Source organism: Protopterus annectens, chromosome 9.part0 (assembly GCF_019279795.1).
Source record: "Protopterus annectens isolate FY-2018-M chromosome 9.part0, PAN1.0, whole genome shotgun sequence".
Classification (NCBI taxonomy): domain Eukaryota; kingdom Metazoa; phylum Chordata; order Ceratodontiformes; family Protopteridae; genus Protopterus; species Protopterus annectens.
Genome location: NC_056743.1, coordinates 1482068351 through 1482091296, shown reverse-complemented (window position 1 = coordinate 1482091296; position 22946 = coordinate 1482068351). Strand labels below are relative to the sequence as shown.

The window sequence follows — 22946 nt, the reverse complement described above, 5'->3', positions numbered from 1 at the left end:
TTAGCAATGGGTACCAGTGCTGTCTTGGCCAGTCCGGAGCTATCAGAATCACACTTGGCTGCTCTGCCCTGATCTTCAGTAAGACCTTGGTCATTAATGGAAGAGGTGGGAATGCATACACTGTTAGAGCTCTCCAGCTGAAAGAGAGGGCGTCCACTTTCCAAGCTTGTGGGTATGTCCTTGAGCAGAATTTCTCCAGCTGATGATTGTGTGGGGAGGCAAAGAGGTCTATGTCCGGTCTCCCCCATGATTGTGTTATCTGATGGAAGATGTCTGGGTGCAGCATCCATTCGTGTGCATCTATGTTGTTCCTGCTTAAGCTGTCCGCCAGTATATTGTCCTTTCCTGGTACAAACTGGGATTGCAGCTGTATATTGAGAGTCAAGGAAAGTTCCCATAGATTCATTGCCAGTCTGCAAAGAGGGTAGGTATGGGTGCATCCTTGCTTATGTACCACATAACTGTAGTGTTGTCTGTCCTTATTAGCAGGTGGCCTTGATGTAGAAATAACTTGAAGGCCTCGATTGCATGCATCACTGCCAGCATTTCCTTTTGGTTTATGTGCATGCGTAGCTCTTTGTGACCATAGCCCTTGAATGCATCTTCCTTCCATGTGCGCTCCCCATCCGTGGTCTGAAGCGTCCGTTGTAATGGTTTGGCTGGCTATTGGTTTGCTGAAGGGCAAACCCCTGTTTGACTGGCTTGCTTGAGCCCACCACAGAAATTCCCTTTGAAGGCAGGGGATGAGAGGTATCAAGGTCTCCAAGCTGTGACTGTGCTGAGTCCATAAACTCCTTAGGTACCATTGGAGTTTCCTCATATGTAAGCCTTGCTTGAGGAATCAGAAGAATGCAAGAAGCCATGTAACCCAGGGCCTGCAGGATTTTTCTTGCAGTCAGCTGAGTTTGTCTTGACAGGTTTTTGAAGTAATCCGGTAGTTGGTTTTGTTCTTCTTCTGTGAGGAAAGCCATTTGGGGTGTGTGTCTAGATCCGCACCCAGAAAAGTTATTCTTTGGGATGGTACAAGTCTTGACTTGTGAATGTTGACTGTATATCCCAAGGCCTGAAGAAGATAGATGGCATAATTCAAGTGTTTTACCAAAATTTGTTGGCTGTCTGCTTGTATAAGGCAGTCGTCCAGATACGGGTATATATGCATCCCCTGAAGTCTGCAGTGTGCAATTACTGATGCCAGGCATTTCGTGAATACTCTGGGTGCAGTAGATAAGCCAAAGGGCAATGCTGAGAATTGATAATGCTCTGAACCTGCAAGAAATCTGAGGCGTCTTCTGCAGCTTTGTCTGATAGGGACATGCAGGTATGCCTCCTTGAGGTCCAGAGTTACCAGCCAAGACCGCTTGCCCAGCATGGGAAGGAGTTGCTGTAGAGTCAGCATTTTGAATTTTGTCACAATGAGATAAGTATTTAGTGCGGACAAGTCGAGAATAGGCCTCCATTGCTTTTCTTTTCATGGAACAAGGAAGAGTCTGGAATAAAATCCTTGGCCTTGTTCTGCGAGAGGAACCTTTTCTATTGCTTTCATTTTCATTAAGTTGGAGATTTGTTTCAAAGCCTCTGCCCTTTGATTTGGTGGCAGGTCTGGCATGCCTTTACTTTTCGGTAATGTGTGGAAATGGAACCTGTATCCTTTGTCTATTATTTGTAGTGTCCATTTGTCCCTTGTAATAATGTGCCAATTTTCTGAAAATAAGGAAAGCTTTCCGCCCAAAGGTGCTTCCAATTGAGCCCTGGTTGGCAGTGTCAAAGTAAAGTCATTGAGTCTGTCCTTGTGCAGCAGTTGTAGGCCCTGCACTACCTCTTTGGTTGGGATGCTGCCATTGACGTCCTCTGTAGGAGCCTCTAGCTTGCCCTCTACCTCTGGCACGCCTGTTCTTGCCTCTCTGAAATCTGTCTGTGTCTGGAAAGGACCAGTTCTTGGAAGGCCAATTTCTGCTGAATCATGGTGGTTGGACTTGCATAAAACCTTTGACTGTTTGTACAGATTTTGCCTTTTCTTCAAATTTCTTTAAGATCTCCTGAGCAGTGGAGCCAAATAACTTTTGCTTTTCCAGTGGAGCATCCAGAAGCTTTGCTTTAACATGGTCTGGCAGAGATTGTTCCCTTCAGCCAAGCATGCCTACGTTTGACCGCACCTGTCATAGCTGACCTATATGAAGCTTCCAATGCATCATAACCACACTGCAAGCAATGGTTGCTAACCTGTTGAGAGTTATGTACCAGATCCTGAAGTGATTTGCGATCTAGGGGTTCAGGAGAAGACAGCTTTTTACGCAATTCATCTAACAAATATTCTTGGTACTGTATCATATGAAATTGACAGTTTAAAGCCCTCATAGAAAGGGTAGCAGAAGTATACACTTTTACCCCATCGCTCTAAAGCCCTGGACTCCCTTTCAGAGGGGAGTGGATTTTTTGTAGCGACAGCTGCAACCCCTTTAGGGCCCTGGGAAATAGTTTCTGGATCAGCAGAGTGGGCCTTGTAAAGGAAAAGATGTGATTCCGGGACCCTGTAGTACCTATCGGGTTTGGCGGGAGCCGGAGGGAGAGAGTCAGGGGTTGTGTTAGATTCAGAGTACACATCATCAATTACATTCAAAACAGGGGGAATAGCCAAAGGTCTATGCTGAGGCAAATGCAAGAAGGTCCTTAATCTCTTCCTGGAATCGGAGAATTCCTGGCCCTGCCATTGGAAATGCTCCCTCATAGTGTGCAGTTTCCCCAAAAGACAGTTCTTCAGGAGGGGAGGCCGAAGGTATAGATTTCCTCTGCATCAGAATCCTCGTAGGCCGAAAAAGCCTCCTCCTGGTAGTCCGAGAGAGCAGAGCCATCAGAGGCCTCATCTGAGGAGAGGGGATCAGAAAGCTCAACCCTGGGCGTTTTTTCTGTAGGAGGTTGAGAGCCCCTGTCCGGATGAGGCTGAGAGCCCCTAATTAATGAAATAAGGTCCTCTGCTAGACTAAGGATCTGAGAACCTGTAGTGGGTCCCTGAGGGATAACCCTGGGAGGCATAGATTTTGAGTGTTTAGCAGCTTTAGCCCTAGAGAATGCCTTAATAGACATGGATGCAGGAGGCCTGGCTGCACCATGTGCTGGTGTAGTTTTGTCTAAGGGAATGGTGTTGGAAGGTTCCTGAACACCAGATTCCAATGGAGATTCAACAACCGATACAGTAGTGGCCTCCGGGGCCGAGGTTGTCGGTTGTACGGTTTTGGTGGACGTTAGTACCAAGGACTCTGTTTCAGCCGAGACCGAGACACGCGGTAGGCCTGGCCATGGTTTCAGCCGAAACCGCGGACCGCGTGTGTCGGTCCTTGTCCTTCCGTTTCTTAAATGTGAAGTCTGAGTCTCCGGCGGCATTTTGTAAGCAAAACTAGCCCCAAAAAATTCCTCTGCAAACTCCGACAGACGTCTTAGAGTGCGTCGGTTGAAAGAAGCACAGGCGGAACAGGCCGAGACGTCGTGGTCTGGGCATAGGCAAGGTAGGCAGTAAGAGTGGAAATCCTTATGAGGTATTTGTTTCCCACAAGTTCAGCAATTATTAATTTTATCTGACATCGGCTGAGGCAAGAAAGTCCCCAACGGGGTACTTAGCTTTTGAAGTCTTCGGTTTAGCTGAATTACAGGAGCTGGCCGACCGGCACTTGCGAACTGCTTCTGCTTCGGGCACCACGCGGCAAGAAAGACTGAGGAAGATGGCGTCGGCTGACGCTTTTATACCCCAGGTGCTCTGACGTCGGGGAAGGGGCGACATCAGCCGACGCCGGACCCAGACTTTGGAATCCGGCCGACCGAAGGGCTGCCTAAGGCAGGACAACCCATATGTGATGACTGCAGATGCATCCCTGAAGGACATCCTGCAGATGCCATAGTAGACGGGGTGAAAGCCTCAAGTTTCTTCAGATTAAGTGTTGTAGGAAAGCACACAACTTTGTATGTTAAGGCTAAATCCCTTGGAAAATGCACACCTGGGTGTAATGGTCTGAGCTAAAAACAGAGGCTGCTGCAGTCTATGGGGTATACGGTCTTGTATGTGGTACAAAAAGGGCAAGCGCAAATATGGAATGCAGTCACACTACACCCAAGATCAAATCAAAAGCAAAAAACAATCAGTTTTAAGAAGCTAGAAAAGGATCCCTCATAAGTACTTCAACCAACTTTGGAAGGCAGAAACAACACGACACTAATACCTGCATAAAGTAAAGTTTGAGCAAGACTCATAACATACCTCTCAATCTCTTAGAACAAAAAATCTGGACAAAGACCAATAATGGGAAAACAAAATAGGGACACTTTATTAGCATGAATTTTCAGAAGGGTATGAAGTATGAAACTCAAATGTCTCACTTTCTGACTTCAATCCTCTGTGAACTACCAACGATTTGTCACAAAAAAGACATTGTGTACTCACCATAACATTCCATGTGTGTTATCCATCTCATCTTCATTCTTAGCAGGTTGGGTTCAGAACCAATCCTTAGTTCCAACTCAGCCTTATACAAAGCTAAAGGTCTTCCACTAGCTCGTGGCTAAAACCCTATCCCATAACGCACTATGAGGGCTCTCCAGATCTTGTTTGCAGACATAGCTAAATAAAGGTCACTGAATATGTGGTAGAACAATGAAGGTAGACATTAATAGTCAGTTGCACCAGCTCAGTCCTCCAGGACCAAAAGGCTAGGGGCAGGAGGGCGGGATGCAAGAATGAAAAAATACAGTTTTGTACCTACCATAAATGTAGATGTCCGATAGGAATGCATCTGCAGTCCTTACAAATGGGTTGTCCTGTCGTCAGGCAGCCCTTCGGTCGTCCGGATTCCAAAGTCTGGGTCTGGCTTCGGCTGGTGTCGCACTTCACCCGACGTCATTGCTGCAGTTACTCGGGTATAAAGGCATCAGCCGACGCCATTTTCCTCTGTTTCTTGCCCCAGATGCCAGGTGCCCTCTAGGAAGGCTAAATTTTGATAAATGCCAATGGTTCAAAATATTAGAAAGCAAACAAAAAATAAGCATGTATGTACATATATACAAACAAATACACCATAATAGATTCCCCCAGCTAGCTATAAGAGGGGCAAATACCCTAGGAGTAACATAGAGGGGAAGGAGGGTGGGTAATCCTGACTGCAGATGCATTCCTATCGGACATCTACATTTATGGTAGGTACAAAACTGTACTATGTCCTTCAAGGATGCATCTGCAGTCCTTACAAATGGGTAGAATACCATAGCCAAACTGGGGCAGGAGGAAAGATAGAATTATGGTGTAGTTAAGATCCCTTGCAAAACAGCAGTGGCAAAACCTGCTCGGGATCTAGAGTATAAAGGTAAATTATAATGCTTGGCAAATGTATGCACGGAGCTCCAAGTAGCAGCCTCTAAAATGTCTTTGGTAGCCACTCCTCGTAGAAAAGCTGTGGTAGTGGCTGTAGCTCTTGTAGAGTGAGGCCTGATGTTTTCTGGAGTTTTCTTTCCATGGTAGGAGTAACAAAATCTAATGCAATTCCCTATCCACTTAGATATTGTCTGTTTTGTAATTGCTTTCCCTTCCATTCCTGCTGCATATGCTACCAGTAGCTGGTCAGTTTTTCTATTGCTCTTGGTCCTGTCCAGGTAGCAGCGTAATTGTCTGTGTACATCCAAGGTATGCAACAGTTTCTCCCCTGTTCTGTGGATTGGGGAAGAATGTAGGTAGGTGGATAGCCTGATTTAAAGATACTCTGGAGACCACCTTAGGCATAAAAGTAGGATTTGTTCTCATGGACACTATCTTGATGGAAGATCAGAAAGGGTTGTACTGCCATTAATGCCTGTAGTTCAGAAACCCTTCTTGCTGAAGTGATTGCCAGCAGGAAAGCAGTTTTCCATGATAAGTATTGCAATTCTGCTGTTGCTGCTGGTTCGAAAGGAGGTAGTGTCAATTTTTCTAGCACAAAGTTCAAGTCCCATGCAGGTAATGGTGGCTTCCTAGGAGGTTTTACATTTTTAATTCCTCTCAGAAACTGCCTGAGCAGAGGATGTGAGAAGACTGGAGGATCCAAGTCGTATTCTGCTGAAATCGCTGAGGCATGAATCTTAATGGAAGAGTAGGACAGGCCTTTGTGGAATAGCTCTGCCAAGTATTCCAGGATGTTGGCTATGTTTACCAGCGACACATCTTCCCCTTTAGCAGTACTCCAAAGGAGATATATTTTCCATTTTGCTGAATAGGTTTTCCTTGTTGAAGGTCTGCGAGCTTCTAAGATAATGTCCTTAACCCTTTGGGATAAATTTGTCTTATGCAATGTTCCAGGCAGTCAGCTGCAGAGTTTTCAGGTTTGGATGCAGGGTGTTGTAATTGTTCTGAGTTAACAAGGGAACTAGGGGTAAGGGCCATATCTGTTCCCGAGACATGCTCCTCAGTAATGGGTATCAATGTTGCCTTGGCCAATCTGGAGCTATCAGAATGATCCTTGGACGGTCCTCTTTGATCTTCAATAGCACCTTGTGCATCAAAGGAAGTGGTGGGAATGCATATGCTGACAAATGTTTCCAACTGAAGGATAGGGAGTCCACCTTCCATACCAGTGGGTGGTACGTCCTTGTGCAGAATTTCTTTAACTGGTGATTGAGTGGGGATGCAAATAAGTCTATTTCTGGGAGACCCCATTTTCTTGTAATGGTTTTGAAGATGTCCGGATGCAGCATCCATTCGTGGGCATCCGTGGTAGTCCTGCTTAATATGTCTGCTAGAGTGTTTTCTTTCCCTGGTACAAAGATTGCTTGTAACTGAATGTTGTAACTCAGGGCCACATTCCAGAGGTCCAGGGCCATCCGGCATAGAGGGTACGAATGTGTGCCTCCCTGCTTGTTGATGTACCACATAACTGTGGTGTTGTCTGTCCTTATCATCAATTGGCCTTGTCGAAGAAATGGTTTGAAAGTCTGAATTGCCAGTTTTACTGCCAGCATTTCCTTTAGGTTTATGTGTAGGTGCAGCTGCTCTTGAGTCCATAAACCCTGTATGCATTTGTTCATCATGTGGGCCCCAACCGAGGTCTGAGGCGTCTGTGATGGTTTGGCTTGGTTGAGTGCTGTGGAAGGGCAATCCTTCGTTTGATTGACAGGCCTGAGCCCACCATTGGAATTCTTGCTTCAGGCATGGAATTATTGGAATTTGAGTTTCCAGGCTGTGCTTGTGCTGAGACCATAAATTCCTTAGGTACCACTGTAGTTTTCTCATATGCAGTCTGGCATGTGGTACCAATATTATGCAGGATGCCATGAAGCCCAATGCTTGTAGGACTTTTCTTGCTGTTAGATGGTTTTGTTTTGTTAATGCCAAGAAGTAGAGAGGGAGTTGCTCCCGTTTTTCTACTGTTGGGAATGCCATTTGTTTGGATGTGTCCAGCTCCGCACCCAAAAAGGTTATCTTTTGGGATGGTATCAGCCTTGACTTTTATATTGACTGCGTATCCCAGGGCTTGTAGAAGGTAAATGACTCTTCTCAAGTCTTCTGCTAGCTTGTTTTTGTTGTCCGCTTGTATTAGGCAGTCGTCCAGGTAAGGGTAGATTTGGATCCCCTGAAGCCTGCAATGAGCGATTACTGATGCCAGGCATTTCGTGAACAATCTGGGCGCAGTAGATAAGCCAAAAGGCAATGCTGAGAATTGATAATGCTCTGATCCTGCAAGAAATCTGAGGTATCTTCTGCAATTTGGTCGTATGGGGACGTGCAGGTATGCCTCCTTGAGATCTAGAGTTACCAGCCAAGACTCCTTGCCCAGCATGGGAAGAAGCTGCTGTAGGGTCAGCATGTTGAATTTTGGAACAATGAGGAATGTGTTTAAAGCTGACAGATCGAGAATAGGTCTCCATTTGCCTTCTTTCCTTGGTACTAGGAAGAGTCTGGAGTAAAAGCCCTTTCCTTGCTCCATATGTGGTACCTTTTCCACAGCTTCTTTAATAATTGATTTACTTGTTGTAGAGCTTCTGCCTTTTGATTTGGAGGTAGGTTTGGCATTCCTCTCTTTCCTGGTAGAGTATGGAAGTGAAACCTGTAACCTTGGTCTATTGTCTGCAAAATCCACTTCTCTTGTGATGTAATGCCAGTTCTTTGTAAATAAAGCTAGCTTTCCGCCTAAGAGTGCTTCTAGTTGTTCCCTGGTAGGCGGTGCCAGAGCCAAGTCACTGATTGTCCTGTATTAGTGGTGGTGGCTGTGTCTGTGCCTCGCTGGTTGTTACCCTGCCACTGGCGTCCCCTGTAGGCACCTCTGGATTGGCTTCTGCCTCTTGAACGCCTATTCCTGCCTCTCTGTGCTTTGGAGGAGTCTGGAAAGGACCAATTCTTGGAGGGCCAATTCCTGCTAAACCTTGGCGGTTGGACCTGTAAGAAATCTTTCACTGTTTGGACAGATTTTGCCTTCTCTTCCATCTTCTTCAGCACCTGTTGTGCAGGAGAGCCAAACAAATTGATCTTATCCATGGGAGCATCTAATAGTTTTGATTTGACATGGTCCGGTAAGGCCTGCTCTTTTAACCATGCATGCCTTCTGATAACTGTGCCAGTCATGGCTGATCTAAAGGAAGCCTCCAGTGCATCATAGCCGCATTTTAAAGAATGGTTACTAACTTGCTGAATGTTATGTACCATTTCCTGAACATATTTCTTGTCTAAAGGTTCATCAGAGGACAGTTTTTGGTTAACTGGTCTAGCATAAATTCTTGATACTGGATCATATGAAATTGACAGTTCAAGGCCCTAGCTGACAGAGTAGCAGAAGTGTAAACTTTTTTACCCCATCTCTCTAAGGACCTGGATTCCCTTTCAGAGGGGAGGGGATTTTTGGCAGAGGTAGATGCTACAGCCTTGGGTCCCTGGGAGATAGTCTCGGGATCTGCAAAAGGAGCCTTGTATAAATGGTGATGAGTGTCCGGGACCCTGTAGAACCTATCGGGCTTAGCAGGGGCCGGAGGTAATGAATCAGGAGCAGTACAAGCATCATTAAATGCATCATCTACAACAGACAGAACTGGAGGTATAGCTAAAGGCCTATGTTGTGGTAAATGCAAAAAGGTTCTAAGCCTTTTCTGGAGTCTGAAAAATCTTGGCCCTGCCACTGAAATTGTTCCCTCATAGCATGCAAGGTTTCCCCAAAGGAAAATTCCTCAGGTGGAGAGGCAGAAGGGATGGACTCTTCAGCATCAGAGTCTTCATAAGGGGAAAAAGGAGCCTCTGGAGGGTCTATTATCTGAATCATCAGAGGAATCATCTGTGGAAACTGGCTCAGGGGGCTCTGCTCTAGGCCTCTTCTCTGGAGGTGGGTGAGAGGCCCTGTCTGGGAGAGGTTGGGATCCCCGGATTAAAGAAATGAGATCCTCTGCTAAACTAAGCATTTGGGAACTGGAGCTAGGCCTGTGAGAGGGGGTCTTAACAGGCACAGATTTAGTAGCTTTAGCTGCTTTAGCCCTGGCAAAGGCCTTAATGGACATGGCTGCAGGAGGCCTAGCAGCTCCACGTGCAGGGGTTGAAATATCCAAGGGAATAGTGTCAGATAATTCCTGAGAAACCACAACTGCAGGTTGGATTTCAGAAGCCGATTCCACCAGGTTGGAAGAGGCCTCGGTAGAAGGTAAGCTTTCGGCTGAAGGAAGAACAGCTTACTCGGTTTCAGCCGAAACAGAGACACTCGCGGTTGTCCTAACTGCGGTTTCGGCCGAAACCGCGGACCGCGAGTGAAGGTCCTTTTCCTTGCGTTTTTTGGATATTTGTGAAGTCGGAGGATCCGACGGCATAATATAAGCAAAATCAGAGCCGAAAAAAGTACAGTTTTGTACCTACCATAAATGAAAATATAAGCATGTAAACTCACCTACACAACCACCCTGAAACACATTGAGGAAGCTGAGACCTCTGGACTGCTAACATCTCCTTCATGTTGATATGTAGATGCTGTAGTCTGGCAGGCCACTCAGTGCTGTGTCCATACATTTGACTCTTTTGTTTCTGCTGTATTCAGTCAGATGCTGTAGAAGGTCTTCCTTTGCCTGAACATCTGCTCAGCAAATTCGACCGGCGCCTAAGCGTCCGTCGGTTAAAAGAAGCACAGGCTACACAAGCTGCTACGTCGTGGTCTGGGCCTAAACAAGGTAAGCAGTAAGAGTGGAAATCTTTATGAGGTATTTGTTTCCCACAAGTTAAACAATTATTCACTTTTTCTGACATCGGCTGAGGCAAGAAAGAGTCCCCAACGGGTACTTAGCCTTTTAGAAGTCTTCGGTAGTAGTAGAAGTATTCGGTAGTAGTAATCTCTGGTTCTGACCGACCGGCACTTGCGAACAGCTTCTGCTTCGGGCGCCACGCGGCAAGAAAGACGGAGGAAAATGGCGTCGGCTGATGCCTTTATACCAGAGTAACTGCAGCAATGACGTCGGGTGAAGTGCGACACCAGCCGAAGCCAGACCCAGACTTTGGAATCCGGCCGACCGAAGGGCTGCCTGACGACAGGACAACCCATTTGTAAGGACTGCAGATGCATCCTTGAAGGACATCGAGATGGACAACACATGGAACGTTATGGCAAGTACATAACTTATGTGTTGTCCTATCTTTTTTTCATTCTTACTACGAATCCAAGAAGCCGTAACGGTGCCAAATCCACAAGTAAAACGTAAAAAACTGCCAGCACCACGATCTAAAACAGTACTTTATTGTAGAACACAATAAAAATAAACAAACACGGATTGAGAGCTTTCTTCCCTTATACAGGGATTTCATCAGAATCAGTAATCCACCATTTGATTAATCATTATATAGTCCCCCCATTAATAATTAGTGGCTTCCTTTTTACTTAAAGTTATATTACATACTTGCAAGGAAACCTTCTTACATGTATAAAACTATAAAACAAAGAAATCCTTAAATATACTGTAAGGTGCCAAGTGGAATCCCCTGTGCAAACCAAGCCATTAAAATAAAGTACTGTGAGATTGTGGTGCTGGCAAGTGCTTGTTTTACATTTTACTTGTCTTCATTCTTAGCAGGTTGAGACAGCGTCCCTAGCACCATCCTTCTTGGGTGGCTCAAGGGAGAATATTCTTCAGAACTGTGGACCCAAAGCAGGGCCTGTTCCAGGAGGCCAAATCAACCTTTGTTATCAGTGATAAGGGTATGAGGCCTTGCCCATATTTCTGCAGCACAAATGGTGTCAATAGGTAGTCTAGCCCGAAAAGCAGAAGAGGTTACAATGGCTCTTGTAGAATGACCTTTTACTTTATGAGAAAATTTGTTGTTTTGAGATTGGTAAGTAAAGGTAACACAATCTGACAGCCACTTTGAAAGTGTGACTTGACACAGGAACATTTTTTTTTTTTTTTAGTCTGAAAAGGATACTTGTTGGATTTTTCTGAAATCTTTTGTCCTATGTAAGCAATAACGTAATTGTCTATGTACATCCAGTTGGTTTTGCATATATTCCGCCTTGTTGCCATAGTTTGGTAAAAAAACACGTAGTTCTACGGATTGATTCAGGTTAAATTCTGAGCATACTTTGGGTAAAAAGGATGCGTTCGTTCGTAGGGATACTCTATCTTTTGTGGAAGGGCATGTAGAGGGCATTATTTATAACACTTGCAGCTCCGAAACTCTTCTTGGAAAACTATTCTCTTGATAGTGATTACTTCTGCAAGTAATGTACTTGAGATTCCAGGATGATGCAGGCTCGAAACAGGAAGGATCAAGCGTGACAAGACAAAAGTCAAGTCCCATAGCAGAGGAGGGACCTTAACAGGTGTGGTCGTAAGAGTACCTTTAAGAAAGGCTTTGCAAAGTCTGTGGGACATCACATTAGGACCAGAATCTCCTAAATGGAAATTAGGAATGGCGGCCAACTGGACCCGAACAGCAGCTGCAGCTGCCCCTTCATTAAACAGTTTTGTTAGGAATTCAAGAATAGAAGCTATTAAGGCAGAGAATGGATCAATGTGATTCAAGGCCCATGAAGAGAATGTTTTCCATTTGCTTCTATATAACCTTACCGAAGCCTTGTGACTAGATCAGAATATGCTCTACTGACATAGAAAGGTGAAGAAGCCTGGCTATGGCTGGAACTGGAGCAGCCAAGCTATCAATTTGAGGGTTTGAAGGGAGGGGTGGAGCATCTCTGATGCACGAGTCAGGAGGTCTGGAACTGGGTCCAGAATAAGCGACTCCTCCTTTAAGCATTTGATCTGACATCGGCTGAGGCAAGAAAGAGTCCCCAACGGGGTACTTAGCTTTTGAAGTCTTCGATAGCTGAAGTTACAGGAGCTGGTCGACCGGCACTTGCGAACTGCTTCTGCTTCGGGCACCACGCGGCAAGAAAGACCGAGGAAGATAGCGTCGGCCGAAGCTTTTATACCCCAGGCGCTCTGACGTCGGGGAAAGGGCGACATCAGCCGACGCCGGACCCAGACTTTGGAATCCGGCCGACCGAAGGGCTGCCTGAGGCAGGACAACCCATATGTAAGGACTGCAGATGCATCCTTGAAGGACATCCAAATTTGACTAGGCCAGTATGGGAGGGACAGATATTCAGTTCCTTCTCAAGTGACTGGCTTTCTGAAGAACTTTTGGTATCAAAGGAAAGGCGCACAGGAGACCCGAGGGCCAATCGTGAACAAGTGCATCCCTTGGTGACTCCCCCCGCCCCCCGGGAATCAGAGCTAAGTAGCTGTTGCATTTGGTATTCACGGACATGGCAAAAAGGTCGCAGCAAGGCTGGCCCAATTTGCGGAAAATCTTTTCTGCCACTTCCTGTTTTAGGGACCACTCGTGACGCATCAGCACTCTGCTGAGTTTTGTTTGCAATCGTGTTGGACTTCCCCGGGATGTCTGTTGCTATCAGAAAGCATTGGGAGGAGGTTGCCCAGTGCCATACTCTTAGAGCCTCCTGATAAAGGGGGTAAGATCTGGTTCCTCATTTGTTCATGTACCATACAACTGACAAGTCAGTCTGTATTGCAATAGTTCCCAGAGGAAGAGACTCCTGGAATGCTTGCAACGTTAAAACCACTGCTCTCATCTCTAGGACATTGATGTGCAAATGGGCCTCGTGGTCCTACCAAGTGCCTTGAAATGCCCAGTGTCTTTGGAGGAAGAATGTCCAAACCCAAAACAAACTGTCTGTGGAGATAGCACACATTACCTCGAAAGCCCCTCACCCCTGGTCCGAGGGAGACTCCCAGATCTGAAGAACTAGAGGGAATCCCCAGAACCAAAGGGGTTGGCTCCGAAGCTGAGGTAGGAGCCAAGCTCACCCGAGCAGACACCCCGAGAGGCAAGTTCAGATCAGACAAGTGTCTGATCTAGCTTCCCTCCCGGGACCAGAATGGAGCGCGTCTGCTCCGAGACTCAAGTTTGGATGTAACCGTGGAAGTCGTAGCAGCGGTCGGACCCAAAGATCCTGTGATAGGTACCAGCTCCAACAGTTCCACTACGATCAGTTCTGGACATTCTGGCTCCAAGGTCAGATCGGAGGAGGAATCAATGGCGACCGGGTAGGTTTGGTCAGTTCCCAAGCCCTCTGGGTTGGATCAGACAAGAGTCTGGTGAGCGCCTGTGTACTCAAAAGCCTCGGCACCACATGATCTCATTGGACAGGCTCCTGGAGGATTGAGTGGAGGAAGCAGGAGATTGAGAAGACTGCAATAAAGGAGACCTTAAAGTGGGAGATAGCAGTTATAATTTAGGGGACCAGTTATGCAAATGAAACTCCAACTACACAGACAAAGAAAGAGCAGAGGCAGAAGGCTTCTAGGGTCCGAAGAAGAAACATTGGGTAACTTCTTTGACGACTCCGAGTGAGCCGAAGAGGACCTTTTCCCCCACTTGTCCGATTTTGAAGGGGACTGGCTGGACTTTGAAGGACCCTGACCTTCAACTGCTTCTGTAAAAGGGGTATTCAACAAGCCTCTCAGAATGAGTTGTTCTTCCTCTCTTACGCCCTGGGACTAAATGAATGACAAACAGCACAAGACTCCTGAAAGTGAACTGCTCCGAAGCATTACACAACTGGTATGTCCATCAGTTATGGACATTTTGTGGTTGCACTTTACACATTTGTTAAACCCAGAGGGTTTAGTTTCCTTAGAATGCCTGGAAGACATGACTAACAGCAAAAACAGGAAAAATAGCAAACTACAGGGAAAACCAGACAGAAAGTTAAGTATACAAAATTCACTACTACTAATTTTTAAACCTTTTTTTTTTTTTTTTTTTTTTTTTTTTAACAAGTACAACAGCAATCAGCCAAAAAACACAAAAAAGGCCCTTTAACTAAAACGGGCAGAGGCAGCTCTCTAACAAACGAGCCAGCCCCAAGTATTTAGAGAGGAAAACCAAAGGGCAAAGCCCTGTAATTTAAACAGGCTAAGGCAGCTAACTTAAATGAGCTAGCCTATACTTGCAGGAAAAAGAACCCTCCAACTAAAAGGGGATTTCTAAATTTAATGCTGGGATATGGAATGAAAGGCCTAAAGGAAATAACGATGGCAGTTCAACAGCAAAAAACAGCAGCAGAAAAAGCAGAACACAGACAATTTAATTTAGTAACAATTAGCTGGAATAAAAAAGGATTGAAAAGGGTGTCTAACAATTTTGAAATATTAAGCAGAAAACGACTACTTAGCCAGAACTAGTATGAAGAGCATTCTATCTTGTTTACAGACAAATGAGATCTGGAGAGCCTAAATAGTGCATCATGGGATAGGGTTTTAGCCACGAGCAAGTGGAAGACCTCGAACTTTGCATAAGGCCGAGTCGGAACGGAGTACCGGTTCCGAATCCAACCTAAGAATGAAGGCGAGACAGGACATCATCACATCTACAATTTTAAGAGAAGCAGACCGAAAAGAAGGCAAAAATCTGTACATTCTGTGAAAATCTGTAAAGTTGAGGTACAGAGAAAGCATTCTAAACAGTTTTACCTTTACCATCTGTGTAAATGTGGCTACTACATACTAAATCATATAGGTTTGGCGAACTACCCTGACATCCAGAGTAGCAGACTACCTTCTTCCTAAAAAAATTAAATCACCTTGACTATGACATTAGGGAGGGTGATATTGGCAGGTGTCAATCTTTATTCCCCTTCTTAGCAACAAGGGGGAAAAAGTACAATTGTGCAAGAACTTACCATAACAGTAGATGTTTTACTGATCACTTTTACAGCATTCCATATAAATGGGGTTATCAATGTTGACGTCCAGCTGGAGTAACAAAGCTCAAGTATCTCTGGGTTGTACGCCCACGTTTTCAGCTCAAAAGCATACAGCTATATAAGTGGATGGACAAGTGCAGAGATCCTCAGACCATCTCCAAGCCAGCGACCTGAAGCACCCCGAGAGGGAGTGTTGAGCTAGGAGTGGACAATCAAGAAGTGGTCCCATAGTCTTGCCTTGGGGAAGGGGGCTGGCTAGTTAATGGAACAATTGTCCAAGAGGCCAGAGAACTGCCTTAGCTAAGAAAGTTCTGGGCCTTGAGAATACATCACTCCTTTAGTCTAGTGAGATTTCCAGAAAGTACAGTTGTGTACACTTACTATAAATGTAGATGTTAGAGTGTATTCTCTGTTGCAGTCACCACATTTGGATTATCCCTGCCAGAGTAGCCCTTGGCCGGCCCGAATACCAGAGGCTTAATATTTCTGTGTTGGTTGCTGTTGCTTCAGGACTGACGTCAAGTCGTCAGTAGTACAAAGTAAGGCAGCCAATGCCATTACATCAGTTTTTCTTGCCCTAACCTGTCAAGAGCCCCCAAGTAGGAGCCAGGTTCTGGTGGAAGAACCCCACCAGTACAAAGTAAATACCGATATGCCCTTTGTAAGGAAAGAGAAGAGAAAAGGTGGATGGAGGGAGGGAAAACAGGACTGTAATAGTGAACCACAAACATCTAGATTTATGTTAAATGTACACAACTGTACTATGTTCTTGTTTCACTGTTGCAGTCATCACATTTGGGTTGATTCCCAATGCTGAGGAAATGGTTGAAGGCAGTCAAGGAAACTAGGGACTGGCTAGGATGCGCTGCAAGACTGCTGAGGCAAACTCTGCCCTGGATTTGGAGAAGAGAAGCAGGAGGTAATGTTTGGTAAAGGTGTGAACAGATGTCAAGGTGGCAGCCTCCAGGGTGTCTCTGGTGTGGGCTCCTCTGAGGAAAGCTGCAAAGGTGGAGGCTGCTCTGGTGGAGTGAGTCCTGACCCCCCTTGGTGGGAGGCTTTCCATGTCGTCTGTAGCAGAAATGGATGCAGTGTGCTATCCATCTGGAAATGGTTTGTTTGGAGATGGCTTTGCCTTCTGCCCCTGTAGCAAAGCTAACCAGCAATTGAACAGACTTTCTGAAGGATTTAGTCCTGTAGACAGAATCTGAGCTCTCTGTGCACATCTAGAGTGCGCAGGATCCTTCCCCCTTGTTCTGGAGATTAGGAAAAAAAGGTGGACAAATGAATGGATTTAGTTGAGCCACACTGGACATCACCTTGGCCATGAAGGATGGGTTAGTCCTGAGGGATAACCTGTCAGCATGGATGATGATGAAGGGTTCCATAGCCATGAGTGCTTGCATCTTGGAGACTCTTCAGGCTGAAGTGATGGGCCAGAAGGAAAGCAGTCTTCCAGGAGAGAAATTTTAGCTCTGCAAAATAAGCTGTTTCGAAGGGGGCAAGATGAGCGTTTCCAACACAAAGTTAAGGTCCCAAGCTGGGGTTGGTGCTCTTCTGGGTGGCCTCAAGTTGCTAGTCCCTCTTAGGAATTGTTTGATCAAGGGGTGTGAGAAAAGGGGCTGCTCAGTGGGAAAATGAGCAGAGATAGAGGCATGAATTTTAACAGAGGAAAAAGAGGGGCCACTGTGTAAGTAGGTCAGCTGCTAATCCAGGGTGAGAGGGAGGGAGAGCTGTGCTGTACTCCCTTAGGTTGAACCCAGGTGCAGAACCTTTTACATTTGTCAGCACAAAGCTTTCTACAGCTAGGGCACCTGGCCTCGCGTATAACATCTAGAACCGGTTTACTGAGTTTGGCAGATTGATTGGGGGTTAGAGAAGAAACCAAGCTGCCAAACTGTGTGCCTGCAACTGGGGATGCATGAATTCCCCTCCCCTCTGGGTCAGGTGGTTTGGAATCTGAGGAAGATGCCAAGGTGGCAGTGGGGACAGGCTGTGCAACAAGGGGTGCCCAGTGCTGGCGAGGCCAGTCTGGAGCTATAAGACTTGTCCTTTGTCTTTCCTCCTTTATTTTGAACAGTACCCTGGGGATGAGAGGTAGGGGAGGAAAGGCATACACAGACAGATTGACCCAGGGGAAGGACAGGGCATCCACTTTATAAGCCATGCAGTGATGCTCCCTGGCGCAGAATTTGCTGAGCTAAAGGTTTGTGTGGGAGGCAAAGAGGTCGACCTTCGGGGTGCCCCATTTCTGAGTTATTAGGGTGAAGGTTCTGTTGAGCTGCTACTTGTGTGGGTCCTGAAGATTTCTGCTTAATTGGTCTGCCAAACAGTTGAGAGAACCTGGTCGGAATTGTGCTAACAGATGGAGTTGCATGGCAGAGGCTGTGTGCCAAACGGTCAAGGCCAGCCTGCATAGAGGATAGGAGTGAGTCCCTCCCTGCTTGCTGATATACCACATTACAGTGGTGTTGTCTGTTTTGATCAGGAGAGCCCCTGGGGAGAGAAGGGGCTTGAAAGATATCAAGGCGTGCTGGACAGCAATCATCTCTTTTTGGCTGATGTGCAGAGGGATTTGCTATGGGCTGCATTGGCCCTGTATGCACCTGCCGTCCAGGTGTGTACCCCAGGCATAGTCTGATGCGTCTGTGGTGAGGGTCTGGGCGAGAAAGGTAGTCCCTTGCTCTGGGAGCATGCTGTTGGCCACAAAAAAAATATTTTCCGAGGCAAGGAATTATAGATATAAGAGTCTCCAGGTCTTGAGAGTGTTGACACCAAAGGCTTTTTAGGTACCACTGACGTTTCCTCATATGCAGTCATATCAGTATTCAAGATGCCACGAACCCCAGAGCTTGCAGGATCCTCCTTGCAGAAAGCTGGGGTATGGTGGCTAGTTGAGAGAAGTAGGATGTCAGGAAATTATGCTTTTCTGGTGTAAGGAATGCCATTTGGGATGCTGTGTCCAGGCTTGCTCCCAGGAATATAATCCTTTGGGTGGGCACTTGTTTGGAATTCCATTCGTTGAAAGCGTACCCTAGGGAGGTAAGTAGGGACTTTATCAAGGTCAGGTGCTTGAGCAGCTTTGCCTGGCTGTCTGCCTGAATTAGGGCAGTCGTCTAAGTATGGATAAATCTGGATATTCCTTTGTCTGCAATCCTTACTATCCATATCCTTGCAGGAGGGAGGGCAGATCCAGACATTTTGGGAAAACTCTGGGAGCAGTAGATAAGCCAAAGGGAAGTGCAGAAAACTGAAAGTGCTGAGATCCTGCCCTGAAACGGAGATATTTCCTGCATGATTCCCTGATAGGAATATGGAGGGTAGGCCTTTGAGAATGGATAGATTGAGGATGGGGCACCAGGTGCCCTCTTTTTTGGGTACCAGAAAAAGTCTGGAGTAGAAACCTTGGCCTCTGTTCTGCAGGAACGTGTTCTACTGCACTTAGAGAGCAGGGAAAGGACTTGCTTTTGCGCCTCTACCCACTGGTTTGGAGGTACTCAGAGAACCCTTTTGGGGTAGGAAGTGTGTGGAAAGAAAATTTGTATCCCCAGGACACTGTTGAGAACCCAGGGGATGATGGTAATGGTGTCCCAGGTGCTTGCATGAAAGGAGAGTTTTCCCTCCTTGGGGAAAGTGAAGATGGGCAGAGGAAGGGGGTGGGGGAGGGGAGTCATTGTGAGTTTTTGCCATAAGGGGGTGGCTTACAACTCCCTGGTTTTGAAGTGGAGGTAGTCCACTGCTTAGATCTCTGCATTCCCTGGGGCTGCCATTTGGGGGGTCTGGGCTGGACTGGCTTAGTGGGAGCAGGAAAGGACCAGTGCTTAGTGGGACAATGCCCGTTGAACCTGGGTTGCTGGACCTGTAAGAAATCCTTAACTGTGTGCATAGATTTTGCTTTTTCTTCCATCTTTTTTAAGACCTCTTCTGCCTTAGTGCCAAATAAGTTGTCTTTGTGCAAGGGGGCATCCAACAATTTAGATTTGACAGTCTGGCAAGGACTGTTCCTTAAGCCATGCATGCCTTCTAATGACTGATCTTGTGACTGCTGCACTGCAAGAAGCTTCTAGGGAGTCAAAAAGTACAGTTTTGTACCTACCATTAATGTAGATGTCCGATAGGTATGCATCTGCAGTCATAACATATGGGTTGTCCTGCCTCAGGCAGCCCCTCGGTCGGCCGGATTCCAAAGTCTGGGTCTGGCCTCGGCTGATGTCGCACTTTCCCCGTCAGAGCGTCTGGGGTATAAAAGCATCAGCCAACGCCATTTTCCTCAGTGTTTCTTGCCCCAGATGCCAGGTGCCCTCTAGGAAGGCTAAATTTGGATAAAAATGCCAAAAAATTCCAAACATAATGCAAAAATATATATTATATATATATATATATATATATATATATATATATATATATACACAAAACAAATACACCATAACAGATTCCCCCAGCTAGCTAATGGAGGGGTAAGTACCCTAGGAATACCACAGAGGGGAAGGAGGGAGGGTAAACCTGACTGCAGATGCATACCTATCGGACATCTACATTTATGGTAGGTACAAAACTGTACTATGTCCTTCAAGGATGCATCTGCAGTCATAACATATGGGTAGAATACCATAGCCAATCTGGGGGAGGAGGTACTAAGAAAAGGATAGTGTAGTTAAGATCCCCTGCAGGTCTGCAGTAGCAAAACCTGCTCTGGATCTGGAGTATAAAGGTAGATTGTAATGTTTGGCAAATGTATGCACAGAGCTCCATGTAGCAGCTTCTAAAATGTCCTTGGTAGCCACCCCTCGTAGGAAGGCTGTAGTGGTGGCCGTGGCCCTTGTGGAATGAGGCCTGTTTGCAGGAACTGTCTTTCCATGAAAGGAGTAACAAAATCGAATGCAATTTCCTATCCATTTTGAAATTGTCTGTTTGGAAATTGCTTTTCCTTGTACCCCAGCAGCATATGCCACAAATAGTTGGTCTATTTTTCTGCTAGTTTTAGTTCTGTCCAAGTAGTAGCGTAGTTGTCTGTGTATATCCAGGGTGTGCAGAAGTTTTTCCCCTCTATTCTGTGGATTTGGGAAGAACGTAGGCAAGTGAATAGCTTGGTTTAGGGATACCCTAGATACCACCTTTGGCATAAAAGTAGGATTGGTTCTTAGTGAAACTCTGTCCTGATGGAAGATGAGAAATGGCTGTACTGCCATTAAAGCTTGTAACTCAGATACTCTTCTTGTTGAAGTTATTGCCAGAAGGAATGCAGTTTTCCAAGACAGAAACTGTAGATCCGCCGATGCTGCTGGTTCAAAGGGAGGAAGTGTTAGTTTCTCCAGCACAAAGTTGAGATCCCAAGCAGGTAAAGGAGGTTTTCTTGGAGGATTGATATTTTTGATCCCTCTCAGAAATTGCCTGAGGAGAGGGTGCGAGAAGATAGGTGGATCCACATTGTATTCTGCTGAAATTGCTGAGGCATGAATCTTAATGGAAGAATAGGACAGGCCATTGTGGAACAATTCTAAGTATTCCAGAATATGTGTCATGCTCGCCACGGTCACATCTAAGCCTTTTGTTGTGTTCCAAATGAGAAATCTTTTCTATTTAGCTGAGTATGTCTTCCTTGTGGAAGGCCGGCGAGCTTCCATAATAATGTCCTTCACTCTCTGTGATAAAATATTTTGATTGGGATTTAAGGAATTTTCCAGGCAGTTAGCTGCAGTGTTGTCAAGTTGGGATGCATGATCTTGAAATTGTTCTGAGTCAGAAAAAGAGGCCATAGGGGGAGAGGCCATGGCTTCGCCTGTGACATGCTCCTTAATAGTGGATACCAGTGTTGCCTTGGCCAGTCTGGAGCTATCAGAATCACTCTTGGCTGTTCCTCCCTGATCTTCAGTAGAACCTTGTACATTAATGGGAGAGGTGGGAAGGCATATACTTTTAGAGCTTTCCAGCTGAAAGAGAGAGAGTCCACCCTCCAAGCTTGTGGGTGGTGTGTCCTTGAGCAGAATGTCTTCAGTTGATGGTTGAGGGGGGAGGCGAACAGATCTATCTCCGGCTTTCCCAATGCCTTTGTTACGAGTTGGAAGATGTCTGGGTGCAGCATCCATTCGTGTGCATCCATGGTAGTTCTGCTTAAGCTGTCTGCCAGTGTATTTTCCTTTCCTGGCACGAACTGGGACTGTAGTTTCAGATACATATTGCAGATATTGAGTTTCAGGCATAGTTCCCATAGATTCATAGTCAGCCGGCATAGAGGGTAGGAGTGTGCGCCTCCCTGCTTGTTTATGTACCACATGACCATGGTGTTGTCTGTCCTTATTAACAGGTGGCCTTGGAGGAAAGGCTTGAAGGCCTCGATTGCGTGCATCACTGCCAGCATTTCCTTTTGGTTTATGTGCATGCGCAGCTGTCTGAGACCATAGGCTTTGAATACATTTGCCCTCCATGTGTGCTCCCCATCCTCAGTCTGAAGCGTCCGTGGTGATGGTTTGTTTTGTTTTTGGTTTGTTGAAAGGCAACCCTCTGTTGGACTGGCAGGCCTGAGCCCACCACAGGAATTCCTTTTGAAGGCAAGGAATGATTGGTATCAAAGTTTCCAAACTGTGACTGTTGAGACCATACACTCCTTAGATACCATTGTAATTTTCTCATATGCAGCCTGGTCTGTGGTATCAGAATTATGCAGGATGCCATGTAACCCAGGGCCTGCAGGATTTTCCTTGCAGTAAGCTGAGTTTGTCTTGTCAGATTCATAAAGTAATCTGGAAGTTGTTTTTGTTTTTCTTCTGTGAGAAAGGCCATTTGGGTGGTTGTGTCTAGGTCTGCACCCAAAAAGGTTATCCTTTGGGATGGAACAAGTCTTGATTTTTGGATGTTGACTGTGTACCCCAAGGCCTGTAAAGTACAGTTTTGTACCTACCATAAATGTAGATGTCCGAATTGGATAGCATCTGCAGTCATAACAACTGGGTTGTCCTGTCGTCAGGCAGCCCTTCAGTCGGCCGGATTCCAAAGTCCGGGTCCGGCTTCGGCTGATGTCGCACTTCACCCGACGTCATCTCTGTTGGTCTTCGGGTATATAAGCATCAGCCGACGCCATTTTCTTCAGTGTTTCTTGCCCCAGATGCCAGAAGCCCTCTAGAAGGCTAAAAATTTTGGATAGATGCCAATGTTTCCAAAAGATAGAGGTAAACACAAAAATAAGCATGTATGTACATAAATACAAACAAATACACCATGAAAGAAGTCCCCCCACTAGCTAGCTATTAGAAGGGTAAACACCCTAGGAGTACCACAGAGGGAAAGGAGGGACTGTAATCATGACTGCAGATGCTATCCAATTGGACATCTACATTTATGGTAGGTACAAAACTGTACTATGTCCTTCATGGATGCATCTGCAGTCATAACAACTGGGTAGAATACCACAGCCAACTAGGGGAGGAGGATAAAGGTAGATTATGGTGTGTTTAGGATCCCTTGCAGAACAGCAGTGGCAAACCCTGCTCGGGATCTGGAATATAGAGGTAAATTATAATGCTTGGCAAATGTATGCACGGAGGTCCAAGTAGCCGCCTCAATAATGTCTTTGGTAGCCACTCCTCGTAAGAAGGCTGTGGTAGTGGCTGTTGCCCTTGTAGAATGAGGTCTTATGTTCTGTGGAATTTGCTTTCCATGGAAGGAGTAACAGAATCGTATGCAATTTCCTATCCATTTGGAGATTGTCTGCTTGGAAATAGCTTTTCCTTCCCTTCCTGTTGCATAGGCTACGAAAAG

General features: G+C 46.0%; 1 protein-coding gene across 1 annotated transcript in view; it reads right to left on the bottom strand.

Moving 5' to 3' along the window:
- Positions 1-22946, bottom strand: part of AKAP8 (A-kinase anchoring protein 8) — a 1438733-nt gene that overhangs the window by 693471 nt on the left and 722316 nt on the right. The window contains exon 8 of the mRNA XM_044084424.1: positions 19354-19397. Within this exon, the coding sequence (XP_043940359.1) occupies positions 19354-19397 (44 nt within the window). The remainder of the gene's footprint in view (positions 1-19353; positions 19398-22946) is intronic.